We start from the raw sequence: 15333 nt of genomic DNA, 5'->3' as shown, positions 1-15333 counted from the left end.
GACTCCCACATATGCATGGTGGCATGTTCACGGGCACACGTGTGCACATGCGCGCACACCCACACAATCAAAACTGATCTAACACTGTATTATTAGTGACATAATTTACAGACGTACATATAAACGGTGATGGCTTATAAAATTATAATCTCGTATTGACATCAACAAATAATTTTTTTTACATTTACGACATCAAATAATGGCTTGAAAAGCTTTTCTAAAACACACCATGCTTCCATTATATTCCAATAGACTCAGACAAAACACAGTAAACTCCTAATTGCTGGTTTCTTTATTAAAGCATTAATTAAGAACCCTTCACCTATAATATTTTAATAGAAGCCACAGAAAAGACACTTTCTTATAACTATGTGCAACTGTAACAAAACAGTTACTTAAGTAAGGGAAAATACAGAAACAGTATAATGACCTTGGTCACAGCCCATGGGTAGCAGGGGAAATGAGGCACAAAAAACAAAGAAAATTGTCTGTTTCTTTGAAGTTTAAAAAAACAAAAAGCTCACTCCCAAAACAACATTCATACACACACTCAAAATGCATGCATACGGATATGTATCATCCTGATATAGGTGTGTTGCTATCATCATCAATGAAGCAGCCTCCATTCCTTGGGTACTTCATTTTTTCAAATGGGGTGTGTGTGTGTGTGTGTGTGTGTGTGTGTGTGTGTGTGTGCGCGTGCGCGCGCGCACCTGTGCAGTTTCCTGCAGAGGCCAGAAGGGGGCACTGGATCACCCAGAGTAAGGATCGGGGTGGTTGTGAGCCACCTAATGTGGGTGCTGGAAACCAAACCCAGGTCCTCTGTAACAGCAGGAAAGGCTCTTAACCTCAAACCCATCTCACCAGCTACTTACTTCTCTTATGGCGCGTTAAGAGGCATTCTTTTTCTGCTCCAGAACTGGCTAGCGGTTTGAAACATTTGAAGCAAGCGTGCACAGCTCAAGAAGGTTGGCAATGCCTCATACAAATGAGATATGTCCCTTCCCACACCTCAGTTTACCAGCTTCATGTATGTCACTGTGTCAGACAGAGCAGTAATTAAATGAGCACATGTTGTCTGGGAGTCCCTGAGCAAGTCAGTCAGTCCATCTCCCTGAACCTCTGCCTCCTGGTATGGATGTGGCAGTCTTATCCTGGGGACTAAATGAGTTAACATGCTGGTGTTGTCCAGTGTCAGCCATGGTAATTGCTACCAAAACTGCAAAGCTCGCCACATCCTGAATGAATAACAAAACGATGTCCTGGGTTTCAGGGTTACTTTTACCCCCCCCCCCCCAAAATGGCTGACTGGAAGAAATCTGGGAAAGCAGGAGACTACTATCTCCAACAAGCAAGCTAATGTGCTAAAAGCCCTTTGTCACAGTGAATCCTGGCGGGGCTGAGGAAGCATGCCAGAGAACCAGGCTTTTCAATCCTAGAAGCACACTCGAGCCAGCTGGAGAGTTTGGCAATCACTGGCTCACTCCCCACAGTGGGTGCCTCTCCCACTTCAGGTTCATTTACCAAGTCTGGGGTGGTGTTTGATCATCCTTACTGTTTTGTTTTTAAAGGCAGTGTAATCAGTGTGAGGAACAACCCGCTAAACAGTATGAAAGAGACAAAAAAGGAGGGGATGTTGGAGAAACAAGGAAAATATCGGGCAGAGCATGTGTTTCAAGAGTCACGCTGATTTTTCATTTCCTGAATTCCTAACGCTAAAGGAAGCCATCTGTAGCAGGCTTTCTCTTTGGGCCGCCAACCGGCTCCCAAATAAAGACACAGAGACTTACTACTAATTATGAATGCTCAGCCTTTCGCTTATCCTTGTCTCACCAGCCCTTATAACTTAATTTAACTTGTTTTTTTAATTCGTCTGTTACGAGTAGTTTTTGCCGCCAGCCTGGACCCACCACGACACCAGCCCCAATTAACACACAGAGACTCTGTATTAGATATAACGCTGTTGGCCAGTTACTAGTTTCTTATTGGTTAGCTCTGTCTTAAGTATTAACGCATTTCTATTAATCTAAGTATTTCCACATGGTCTCATCTTACCCGAGAGTGGGCCAAGACCTCTGTTCTCTCCTCTTGCTACATGTTGACTCCTCCCTACTAATTCCTCGAATCCTCCCTGTCTCCTAGTCCCGCCTATCTTCCTTTCCTATTGGTCAACAGTGCTTTATTTATTAACCAATATGAGAAACATATACAGAATGACATCTCCCATCATATCTACATTTGCCTCGGGGCTTTTTACCTTTCTCTCATTCGGTATGTCCTGCTTTTCTGCTCCTTCCGTGTCTGGCTGACTGGACCTCTGCGGCAGGCTGGCCAGCTCCTTTTTCTCTCTGCCCACCAGCCCCGCCTATCCCTCCTCTGCCACCCAGCTATTGGCCGTTCAGATTTTTATTAGACCAATCAGGTGCCTTAGTCAGGCAAGAAGAAAGAGCAACACATCTTTACATAGCTGAACAAATGCAGCATAAACAAAAGCAACACACCTTTACATAGTTAAACAATTATTTTGCACCACAAACGAATGTAACACATCTTTACATAGTTAAACAATAATTCTGCACCACAAATGAATGTAATAACCTTTATATAGGTAAACAATTATTTTGCACCACAAACGAATGTAACACATCTTTACTTAGTTAAACAAATATTCTATTCCACAACAGCCGTTTTCTCCTCGGGTCACAAACTACAACACAGCCAGCCCAGGAAGCAACAAGGTAGACAGACACAGATGTCTCAGAAGCATGACATCTCAACCTCCTAACTACAAGCTGCCCACACCACCCCTGAAGAAGGTCAGCAATCGCCACAGCTGCCCCAGACCTGCCTGTTTTAACCCTCCAAATCTAGCAAACCGCTAGGTATCAGGCAGGCCACTCGCCTTACCCGTCCAGCATCATCCGCAGATCAACACTTTCAACAAATGTTTTTCCAGAGCTGCAAGGTCCAACATGGCAGCCCTTAGCCACAAGCAGCTACCTGAATTTTAACCAATTACAATTAAGTGTCAAGTTTGTGCACTAGTCACATTTCCCAGTTAGCTAGCAGGTACCACATCGGACACAGAATCTTACCAACAGAGCAGTAGCTTCTACAGGCCAGTGCTGTTCTTGGCATCTCTGGATGCCCTATGAGTATCTCAATCAGCTAGATCACAAGCTTAGTACTTCCCCTTCACAGAAAGTTCTTGTTTGCTGTCCTCAGAGTCTCCTCCCCTGGTACTGTTATTGACCCAGCCACCAAGGCAAGCTAGTACTTGAAAGACTACCCTAAACACCTTCAAAGGCCCACCAAACTCTTCCAATCTTTATAAGAAGTGTGTCACCTATATGTTCTTTCCCAACAGTCAGTATCAGTGTCCTAACTCAGACCCTCCACAGTGACACCCGCTTATCTACCTCTAATTTCTTAGTCCCACTCGAGTCTCACTTTTTCCCTTTGAAGTTTCATTTTTTTACTTTAAAAACGTCCAAAGACATTAGCATTGCTGTCTTAAACCTCTCTTGTCTTCCTACCACTCACCTCTTGCCTGTGATTCAGAGTCTCTGCAAATATGTTCTATCCTCCCACAAGGTCTTCCCCAACCTCGCTCCCTTTACAATGAAATTCAACTGTTATTTCTTCTAGAAAACTCTTCTTGTATGTCTTGGGCAAAAATCAGTACTTATATCTTAATCTGTCACCAGAGCACCCTATTCACACAGAGGCTGAGCACCCTGTGTGCCAAAGTCTGAGGTGTGAAAGGCTCCAAAACTGAAAACTTTCTGAAGGCACAGTTTGGAGCATTTTGAACATCACATTTTCAGATCGGGAATGCTGAAATGGTAAAGTCTATACATATATTCCCAAATCCAAAAATATCCAAGGTATGAAGTAAGGATTGACTTCTGCTTGAGTCCCTGTAACATTTCACCCTATCTGCACACGCCTGTCTGCCTGCCTTCTCTCTCCACTCAACTGATTGTTATCTGCTACGTCGGCAGAACACCAAGCAGAGTCCACGCCTACGCCAAATGAACAGAAGGTTCACGGGAACATAGCACGCAAAGTAATTAAGATGAATATTAAAACCCTCACTTTAGAAATGAAGACATGGATGCATAGAAGTCATACCTGAAGTAGGACGTAGAGGTAGACCCTGTCTACAGGTTCCCAGAGTCATTAGCAGCAACTGATATTGCTAAGACTGACTGTATGGGACCTGATAGTGCAGCAGATGGAAAACGGTCCTGTAGGGTAAAGACTATTTCCACCCAGACGCCTGCATGCAGGACAGCGCCTGACTCAAAGCAAGCGCTGTACCCAGGAGGAAGAATGAATCTACATCACTCCAGCATTGCAGCAAACAAGCACTCTCCTCATCCCATATGCTACATCAAGACACAACAATGAAGCCTTAAGTAACAATCAAATGCATCCAGAAAGAAAAGCACAACACTGTTTCCTGCCATTTCCTAATGCAGACTGGTAGGTAGCCACTGGCTGAGTCTGCCTGCCAGACTCAGGGAGCCTTAAAGCCTGACTAATGGGAAATGAGGCGCCCTTCAATTAGGACAGCTTCCCCTTTTGCTCTTGTCCCAGTGGATCCTCCTCCACTTAGAGCCATTTATACCTCACTTGTTAATTGAATCATTATAAAAGCAGGGAGTGGGGGAAACTACCGGGAAAGCTGATAAAAATAAAAAAATAAAAAGTGTCAGATTTCCTATCAGGAAAGGAATTATGGCAAGCCTGAGCTCCATCAACACTGGGTGGGGCATGTTTCAGTGCTAATAAAGAATAATGCTGAAGAAGAACTCTCAACAACTGCATGAATGGCTTTAAATTAAGTAACAGGAAGGATGGAAACTAAGTATCTTTACAGTCTATGAATGGCTTCAAATTAAACAACAGGAAGGATGGAAACTAAGTATCTTTACAGTCTATGTATCTGTTACATATATACATGTAAATTGATATGCTACTTGACTGTGTCTGGTCTCTAGCATGCAGGTTTGTGCACCACACAATCTCCACAACAGTAATGAAAAGCAAGTAAATGGCACAGCAACAATCCTCTTGAATCCGTGAGAGAATTAAGGTTATGGGGCATGCCGCAGCCCTGCCATTGGAGACACAGGGCAGCACAGAGGAACATAACTTATGGCAGCCAGTGCCTGGAAGAAACCCCAGCTAGAGAACCAGGACCCGGGCAGGGAAATCTAGGCTGCACTTGCCCAAGTGCAGAGACGTGGTTTGTTCAGTCTGCGCTAGAGGTGGGGTGGTGGAAGGGCAGGTTAGTAGGGAAAGGATTCTTTTGTCTCCTGTCCTAGAAACTTTAGAGGTCCTGCCGCTTCCTTTAGACATAGCTGCTCTACAAGTGATGCTCAGAGAACTTTCTTCCTCACTTTTTTTTGTGTGTATGGTTGTCTGTTTGGGGTTGTTTGTTATTTTTTGTTTTTGTTTTTTGATGCAAGGTCTCTCACTGCATAGTCCTAGCTGACTTGGAACTCACTACAGACTTTTTTGTTTTGTTTTGTTTTGTGTTGTTGGTGGTGGTGGTGGTTTAGATGAATGGTCTCTCACTATATACTCCCATAGTCCTAACTGACCAGTCACTGCACAGACCAGGCTGCCCCCAAGCCCACAAACATCCACCTTTCTCTGACTCCCTCTCCTGTTGTTAAAGGCATGCCAACTTGTCACTCTGTTCTTAAGACCTGATCTCAAGAGAAACTGCTTTACCAGGGCCTAACAGACTTGGAGGAGGGTAGTACCCAAGTCAAGCCCACTCCCATCCTCCCTCACACCCCACCCCATGACTTCCTGATCCCCTGAGGATCAGGGGTGGGTGGGGTACATGACATAAAAATAAAACAAGGAACTTGTGAGATCATAGCCCAAGGGCAGGTTCACTAACTCCCTATCCTAGGACTATGACGCCATCACTGAACATAGAGACATCCAAACCTTACTAACAGGAATGCTTACAGAAGAATTATTCATAATTAACCCAATTTAGGACCACCCAAGATGTTCTTCAATAAGTGATGAATAAGCAAACTGTGGTACATCCCTACAATGGAATATTATCCAGTGAAGGCACAAAAGACCTACATACTGGTAAATGAAACCGGTTAATATGAATGGCCATGTGCACAGCATGATTCAACTACAATGTTCTGGAAGAGCGATAAAGGGATCTGTGGTCATTAGCAGTTAGAGACAGGAGCAGTGAGTGGCTAGAGTACATGGAAATCTGGGAACAGTGAAACTATTCTGTGTGGCACCTGTAATGGTACACCGCTTAGACCCCATAAAAGTCCAGTACAAAGAGTGAATCTTGGCCCAGGAAGATGGACTTGTTAGTATGGGTACTTGCCACAAGTCTGGTAACACGAGTTTGATCCCCAGAACCCACATAAAAGTGAAAACAGAGAACCAAATCCACTCAGCTGTCCTCTGACTCCCCATGAACTCCACAGTACATGTACACTCACAATTCACACACACACACACACACACACACACACACACACACACACATACCACATACACACATACATACACACACACACTTCACACATACACACACACATACCACATACACACATACATACACACACACACTTCACACATACACACACACACAGTTCATACACACACATACATACATGCACATTTCATACACACACACACACACACACACCACATACACACATACATACACACACACATACACACACACACACCACATACACACATACACACATACATACACACACACACTTCACACATACACACACACACAGTTCATACACACACATACATACATGCACATTTCATACACACATACACACCCACACATACACACACATATACACACACACAGTTAATACACACACATACTACACACAATACACACGCACACACACTAATTTTTTTAGAAAAGAATGAACCCTATTGTAAACTGTAGACATTGGTTAACAATAATGCACTAAAATTGACTAGAATAATGAAATCTAAAGCACAACAAAATGTAAATATATACTTTTTAGATCTATCAATTTTATTTTAAATTTTTCTTGTACCCCATAATATATAAATAATTATTAGTAAATTTAAAAGAACTTTTCTACAGCTTCATGAACATAGAAATGTGTGTAAGATATAAAATTGTCATTTGAGTAAATTTCAATTTTGTATACTTCAGATATAGAACTTGGGAGTGTTTGCTATTCAAGCATGAAGACCCGTGTAAAACACAAGTCAAGTGTGCTCACGCACATGCTTCTGACCTTAGCACTGTGAGGGAGTGAACAGAGACAGTGGTACCTCTGTGGTTTGCAGGCCACAGCCTTAGCTCCAGGCTCAAGAGCATAAAGCAGGATACACCCGCACACATACACCTGCTTCTGCACACCTGAAGCTACACACACCTGCACAATATACCTTCACACCTGCATAAACACACACATACCTACACAAGTACACCTGAACACCTGCAGCTACACACACATGCATACAACATGCATACAGACATGTGCCCACCTGCATGCAAGAACACACACACACACACACACACACACACACACACACACACAAGTAGACTGTTAAAAACAAACAAACCCTGTGAAGACAGTGCAGTCAGCAGGGGATTCTCGCTAGGATCACCATGAACACAAAGATCCCAAAATGTTTCTTACAGTTGGCTGTCCTCACTTGGGCTTGGAATCCCAGCTATTGAGAAGCAGAAGGAAAAGGACCGCTACAAATTTGAGTTCATCCTGCTCTTCTTACTGAGCACTGGGCCAGCCTGGTCTATAGAGTAAGACCCTGCCTCAGAGAAAGAAAGGAAGGAAAGAAGGAGGGAGGGAGGGAGGGAGGAAAAGGAAACAAAATGATTGACTATCTGCCTATAACCAGTAATTAACCTCCTGTATCCTTTGTCACCTCTAGATTACTTACAGTGTCCAATTCAGTGTAAATTCTATGTAAATAGTTATTATGTTACATTATTTGACAAAAGTATAAGAAAATTTTTTGGGTATTTTTCCAATTACATATTATTATTATTTTTATGTGCATGGATGTTTTGCTTGCATGTAGTATGTCTGTGTACAGCATCAGTGTGTGGTGTCCACAGAGGCCAGAGGAGAGCATCAGATGTTTTCTACCTGACGTTAACTGAACCTATGTAAGTGAGATCCATGGACTTTGTGGACAGGGGCTTGAGAACGTGAAGACTTCCTATACATTCCCTAATGCATTTTGCAGTGATTTGGAACATTTCTTAAATTCTGGGCCCTGTTCACACACCGTGATAACTCAAAGCCCACACTTTACTCAGATTCCCTTAGCTTTATCTATGTCTGTAGACGGACTTTTCTTTGGACTGCCAGCTCACAAAATAAATGACATGGAAACTTATTAATTATAAAGGCTCAGCCTACAGCTTAGGCTTGTCCCACTCGCTCTTATAACTTAAATTAACCCATGTATATTAATCTACATTTTGTGCCATAGCTTTTTACCTCTCTCCCATCTGCACCTCCTGCTTCCTCTCTGTGTCCTCTGGTATTTCTCTGGTGCCTAGGTTCTTCTCCCTCTGCCCGGAAGTCCTGTCTAACCTCTTCCTATTGACCATTCGGCTCTTTATTAAACCAATCAGAAGGTGCCTTGGCAAAGACACCTCTTTACAGTGTACAGTGTACTGTGGTGATATATTATGACTTATTAAAGGTTTGTCTGAAGATCAAAGGAGCAAAGCAACCAAGCCAGCATAAGAACCTTTGGTGACTGTCCAGGCACCCAGCTGTTTTTTCTCATGTCTCAAATTTTTTGAAGTTCCTCCCTCACACTTCCTGCTTACTCAGTCAATAATATTTCCTTCTCGGGTCTCTGAGGGAGTTGAAGACTACACGATTATAGTTTTCCTTGTTTACCAGACTCAGAAAGGAAACTCACTAAAGAAATATAAAGGGTAAAAGGTTGAGAGACATTAAAAAAATATAATTTGATAATGCAAATTAGAATAGAAAATAAATTAGGTTCAAGACTTTGGACTCAGCAAGATAGAATAGATAATGAAGTATATTCTCTGAATTTGTCAAATGCAAATGGACTAGATATTGTTAATGTACTTATTGGCTGTAAATATTATATATAGCTATTGTACTTATTGTATATAGTTTTCCTTATGTTAGTTGTAGCCTTCTTTTTTTTGTATTAGAAAAAGAAAAGGAATTGTGGTGATACATTGTTTATTAAAGCCACTCAAGATCAAAATAGCAAAGCAGCCATACTACTTAGCTACGGAAGTTGGGCAGTAATGAAACACACCTCTAATTCCAGGACTCAGGATTAAGAGGTGGACAGATCTCTGTTAGTTCAAGGCCACACTGACTACATGAAATTGATCCATTAAAGGCCCACGCCTTTAATCCCAGCACTAGAGAGGTATAGACAGGAGAATATGGGCAGAGAGAGGGACATGAGGTGTGGGGGGGGGGACAGCTTTGCCTATGAGGATTTGTGGACACAGGATCTCCATTTCAGCTGGGTAGAGGTAAGATCTACTGGCTTGGCTGCTTTGCTTCTCTGATCTTCAGGCAAGCTTCAGTAAATCATAAACAATATATCATCACAGCATACACAAAGATTATTCCATAACGTATGTCCTTTTTCCAGTACCTACTCTGAGATATCACATTCCATTTATTATACCCTTAGGTAACTTCTTCACCTTGGTCCCACTTTTATGACCTTAACAAATTTTTGGTTTTGTATTGAAGTGTGTTTTTTTTTTTTTTTTAATTTGGGGCTGGGTTGAATGAACTGTTTTTCCCCCAGGGAGATGGGAGAGGCAAGGCCTCAAGTAGCCCAGGCTAGCCTCAAACTCACTGAATAGCTGAGAATGAGTCTGAACTTGTGGCAATTCTTTGGCACTGCCAGGACACCTCTGTTACCTGGCCCTTTGCCGAGACCGTTAAGGAGTGAATCTACCTCAGCCAGAGTTTTTTTCTGATGCTTTCCTTAAGAGTGCATGGGACTTCGAGATTTTTAAGGGACAAAGTGTTATTTTCATCGCATCCCACACACTTTATTTTGCCACACACACACTATTTTGTACTCTGAGTTACCTCTTGTTTGTTTTTAACTGCTCCAACTTTGGGCAGTGGACTGTTCTTCAGTTGGCTTCTGTGTCTCTTGGTCCTATCATGTATTAGTTTGAACACTTCCTTAGTTTTGGGAGCCACAGGATGTCCCAGGATTAGCTTGTATATTTGGGTATCTCAATCATAAAACCAGCCATTTCCCTTGGGAACCCCTGTTTGTTTTATCAGAGGGCATTATTAGCAGCCATGTTCTAAGTGATAAATATGCTCATATATATATATATATATATTATAAACATAGACATATTTCTATATGTCACAATCTATGTCTACACTAATCAAGTTTATTCAGATATCTTTAACTCTACTCCATTACCAAAAGCATATTTTCAGTGGGGGAAAAAAAGGAAAAGAAAACCTTGGCCAACTCAAGGTCATTGCGTATATAAAGTCTTCTCTTTAGAGTGATAGTAAAACATAGATTGAGAAACAATGGGTTAGAAGAAAGAGAGCATTATACCTTCGACTTTTATTTTATGTTAATATTGCTTAAAGCAAAAGGGAGAAGACCCAGTTCCCTGGGAGTCATGTTAATGGAGAGGGGAACACAGGCCTGGCTCTAGCCATGAAGACCCATCTTCTGAAGGGCCTAGACACTTCCCCTCAAAAGTGCTCACTGAGCTTGGAAGCAAACTACAATTCTAATAAGCTGCTTGTGACTCACAAACTGGCAGCTTGCGGACCACACAGCGCTGAAAGGCCAAGTTTGTGTGTGACCCCAATGTCCTTTCGCATTGCCTTCTCCTGAGTGGCTCTGAGTGTATCACCCAGGGCCAGCACCTCAGCTTCACATACTAACACAGCCACACAAACCCTGGGCCCTTTTATTCACAGCAATGCTCTGTTTCCTCCCTCAGGAGCTGAAGGAATCTTGGAAAAGCACCCATGAGTCACTAGCTTAGCTCTAGGAAGGAGATGAAGCTTAAGCGCCAGCTCTGTGTTAGCCATCTGTGCTGGAATGTGGTGGTGCATGCACTCGTAATCCGAATACTTGGGAAGTGGGGGCAAGAGACTCAGGAGCTCGAGGCTGCCACCTGCTAACGCAGAGTTTGAAGCCAACCTGAGCTTCCCGGGACCACGTCTCAAACAAGAAAACTTACCACAGGATGTTTGTTTCAAGTAGTATTTGCCCAAGAATGGCCACGGCTTTTTGGTTTTCTCTGTTGCTGTAGCTTGCCTAACACATACAAGGGTTTGGGTCCCATTCTTAGCACTGGGAGGATGAAAGGGGGCGAGGGAAAGAGGGGTGGAAGGAAGGGGTAAAGTGGAAACCACACTTCCACGCATCACCAGGTTCCAAACGACACTGCCATGCTGTGTTGGCCGCCCTAATGGTTGGTCAGGCCCTTTAGTGGTGCTGGCCCACTCTGCCCTGGACAGTAATAGTAATCCACACCACTCAAGCTGCACTAAGAATCCATGACCCATATAAGCCAACCAGACACTCCTCCTGGGTTTTATACTGTCTCCAGAGCTCATCACTAGCAGGGACTAGGCCTGACTCGCTGATGCTTGCCCAGTGCCTGGCTATGAATATTCAGTGTATGTGTGTTGAATGAATCACACAGAAAGCCGAGCACCTTCAACAAATGCTGAACTAAGTCTATCATTTTCCGAAAAGAATTCTACAGAGAGAGAAAATTGTATGATGTTTTGTAAGGGAAATGTCCACTTTGATAGCTGGGAAATATGCATCGGAAATAGTATCCTAAGTTGCCATTTCTCCATGCATTAACAATGTCAATCAGCCCAATAAAATAAAGCCCAGGGGGGGGGGGTGAAAAAGACAAAAGAAAGGAAGAATTACCTCATTACCTCAGCGTCTGCTTGAGCATAAAAAAAAAAAAAAAATCGCACACTGGCTAATTTTTTTAAGGGACATAATATAACTTTCTAGAAAGACATAATCTACCTAATTATACCATTCAGTAGACGGGAACATACACTGTTGTGAGGTAATTCAGAAGCGGTGTGATTTATAAGACACAGAGCTTGGAGAACAGTACATATAAATTAGAGACTGTTCATATTATGACAGGCTCCGTCACTGCATTTCACAACTTTTGTCAAGCACAACCTTATTCTCACCACTGAAGGCTTCTCGCTGGAGAAGACTGCTGTCAGCTCTCAGAACACATAGCAGCCTCCTGCCCAAACACCCCTTCCTGGGGACAAGTTCAAGTTTCAGACTTGAAACTCACGAAAGGAGGAACCACATGAGGAGACAAAATTGGCCAAGAAATATGTGAGGGTTAGAGCTAGGCTAATAGGCAGGGCAGTACACATTTTAAAGGAGGCATTTTTGCCATTCCAATCGCAAACATTCAGAAACTTGTCAGGCTGCCCAACTGATGATTACTGCCGGCCAGCGTTAACCAGGATGTGTGATGAGGGCACTATTCGGGGCTTGCAAACTATGGCAACTACTGACCGAGCAGTGCCTCTGCGCCGGGCGACATAATTTCATCATATGCACGCCATCAAATCCAACAGTCCCATTTCTAAGACCCTATTCCAGAAAAAGGTAGTGGTCTATTTGTTTTCACACATCTTTGATTGAAGACAGCATAGCCTGATTCACTATCTATAGCCACATGTTCTAGAACTTGGGCCCCATACATGAGTAATTGGTTGCTAAAGAGTCAAAAACATACGTTTACATCAGCATTAAACAAGGAAAACCTAGCAACCAATCAAAAATGTTCTTCTTGTTCATGTTAAATGGGGGAATTAAAATTATGACTCACCATGGCAACAACCCACCATTGACATTAAAAAAAAAAGTGGACCATAATACCGTTGAACCCCAGAGACCTGGTGGCCATGTTTACACCTCAAATGCCTGCCTTCCCAGCTAATTCTACAGGTCGAACAGCTGTTAAGTACTCGCAAATAAGTTTTTATCATGGTCTGTCTGACAAACACACTCCGGTTTTAAGGTATGAAAATCTCACTGTAGGCTGAACAACTCCAACACCCATGTGACAAGTCTTAATGTCAGAGAGGGAGGAGGGGAGGAAGGGGGAGGAGAGAGAGAGACAGTACTCGTAAGAAACACAAACCTAGGTTCTATTGCTCCTGGTTCAAGTCCTCCATCAGGAAAACGGAGCCCTCAAAAACACCAAGCCCGTGGATTTGTTTTTGAATGCAACACAAGAGAAGGAGCTCAAAGCCTAGGAATCCTCCCTTCTTCAAACCTCGGTTCAGCAAAGGGCCAGAGGTGTTTGTGGATGTTGCCATAGTTGGTGTACTCTCAGAGTTACAAACAGAGTAAGAGGGGGTAATATTTTATTTTGTTTTGTTATCGTTTGCAAACTGACCATCCATCAAAGGATCTGGTATTGACTGACACTGAAAGTTTCCTAAGTTCAGAAAAATGAATCAAAAGTCTTGTGTGTTGTGATGAGACACGGAAAAGTGTTACTAAAAAATAAGTGCTAGTGAAATCCAGTTCTCCACTAAACAAACAAACAAACAAAAACACTGGAGAGTCCAAGTAAGGCAATCTGTCCATCTACTGGAGTCACGGGTGCTGCGTGGGTTGACTTGGGGCTAATTGTGGAGAAGGAATGCCATTAACACCCATTCAGGGTTTCTAGATGCTAGATAGAGAGCCTTGCTACATCGCATGGGTGAGGTTAGCCAACTCTCCGAGGTGACAGTTCTGTGGAGATCTTTTTGCCCAGGGCTGACAGGTGTGAAGAACAACAGCTCAGGTTCTTGGTAGGACCTCTAAACCATCTGGCTTAGCCTGTCACAAGACTCCAGGAAGGGAGGACAGCGGGTCACTCAGAGAAAACCATACCCTGCAACCCTGCACACTTGTACTTCCTAAACCTATGTGGTTCCTCTTTCTTGACCCATGTTTTCAAACCCATTTGAGCAGGATAATTACCTGGTGTGTGTGTGTGTGTGTGTGTGTTTAACTGCCTCTAGGATCTGGCTTTGTTCACCAATGTGCAGATGACAATCACCAGCTACCTATCAAGCAGTGGAGAAATGCATGCAATAGGGCCTGGCTTTTCCAGCACCCAGCTCCCCCAGAGAGACCCACACAGGCATGGTGTCGACTCACTGACTAATAAATTGCTAAAAATGGGAAGTGGTGAGCACGCATGGTTGGCCTGAAAGAAAAAAAAAAAAATCCCAGCTGGGTAAAGAAAAAGGAACTAGCTCGAACCCCAAAGGAAAGCTGGGAAAACTGCAGGCCCAGGAACGCTGAAGTGTGCAAGGGTGGAGCCTCGGCTAGGAGCCAGGCCAGCCGAACTACCGCCGTGCGCCCAGCGACCCTGCCCTGCTCGCTTCTCCCGCGTGGACCGAGGTGCCAGCCGTGACCCTGTCCACGCCCGATGCGTGTCCCCTCCCGCCGGTCCCGCGATCCCCAGTCCTGCAGGTCGCGATTCAGCTCCTCCGCCCAGGGCCCTGCACGGCGCGCGGAGCTCCGGGAGCGCTCCACAGCCCCTGAGCTGCTGGGTGACCGCGTCGGCCTCGCGACCCTCGGTCCTTGGCTGTCACCTGCGGCAGCGCTCGGAGCTGTCCCGCCGGAGGCCGCGGCTCCCCGCACCTGCGCCCGCCCGCCCGCCTACCTTGCTCCTTCAAGCTGGTGATGAGCTGCAGCTGCTTCTCCTCGTCCGAGCTGTTCATTTTGGCGGGTGGGGCTGGGGATAAAAGGCAAGGAGGGAGAGGCGAGGGGGACACGGGGGAGGGGGAGCAGAAAGCAAGACGCCCGTGGCGCGGCGTGCGGCTGCACTACCCGGAAGTTGGGATCGCTCCCGCTCCTCCTGCTCCTCCTCCTCCTCCTGGCGCGCAGCACGCGGTGAGATCATCCCGTGCACCTACTCGCGGGCCGCGGCTGCTCCACCTGCAGCGGGCGGGCCTGGGCGCTGGGCCTGGGAGGGGTGTGGGCAGCGAAGGCGGGTCAGGTGTCGCGGCCCCAGGGCGTCTGCGATCATCCCAGGGATGTTCGTGCGGCCCTGCGTGCGGCCTCCCCTGCGCCCTGACTCCCACCCGCACGCGCGCGCAGAGGAGACCCGCCCCGGTTTCGCTACCCCAGAGCTGCACAGCGGATCTGAGCGGGATCTGACTGACCCCAGACGCTCAGGCTCCTGCCCCAGCTCTCACGCATTGATGTCCCACCAGGGCTGGAAAAATCTCG

General features: G+C 44.8%; 1 protein-coding gene across 3 annotated transcripts in view; it reads right to left on the bottom strand.

Annotated features, from left to right (window-relative positions):
- Shtn1 (shootin 1) overlaps positions 1–15037 on the bottom strand; it is a 104464-nt gene extending 89427 nt beyond the window's left edge. Inside the window, exon 1 of one of the 3 annotated variants that reach the window (XM_051199669.1) lies at positions 14765–15037. In XM_051199669.1, the coding sequence (XP_051055626.1) occupies positions 14765–14822 (58 nt within the window). In that variant the 5' untranslated portion in view covers positions 14823–15037. The remainder of the gene's footprint in view (positions 1–14764) is intronic. The other 2 variants (XM_051199668.1, XM_051199670.1) reach the window with 2 other exon arrangements.
- Between the last annotated feature and the right edge of the window lie 296 nt (positions 15038–15333).

This window comes from Phodopus roborovskii, unplaced genomic scaffold (genome assembly GCF_943737965.1).
Source record: "Phodopus roborovskii unplaced genomic scaffold, PHOROB, whole genome shotgun sequence".
Classification (NCBI taxonomy): Eukaryota; Metazoa; Chordata; class Mammalia; order Rodentia; family Cricetidae; genus Phodopus; species Phodopus roborovskii.
This window is presented reverse-complemented; position numbering and strand designations above follow the sequence as displayed.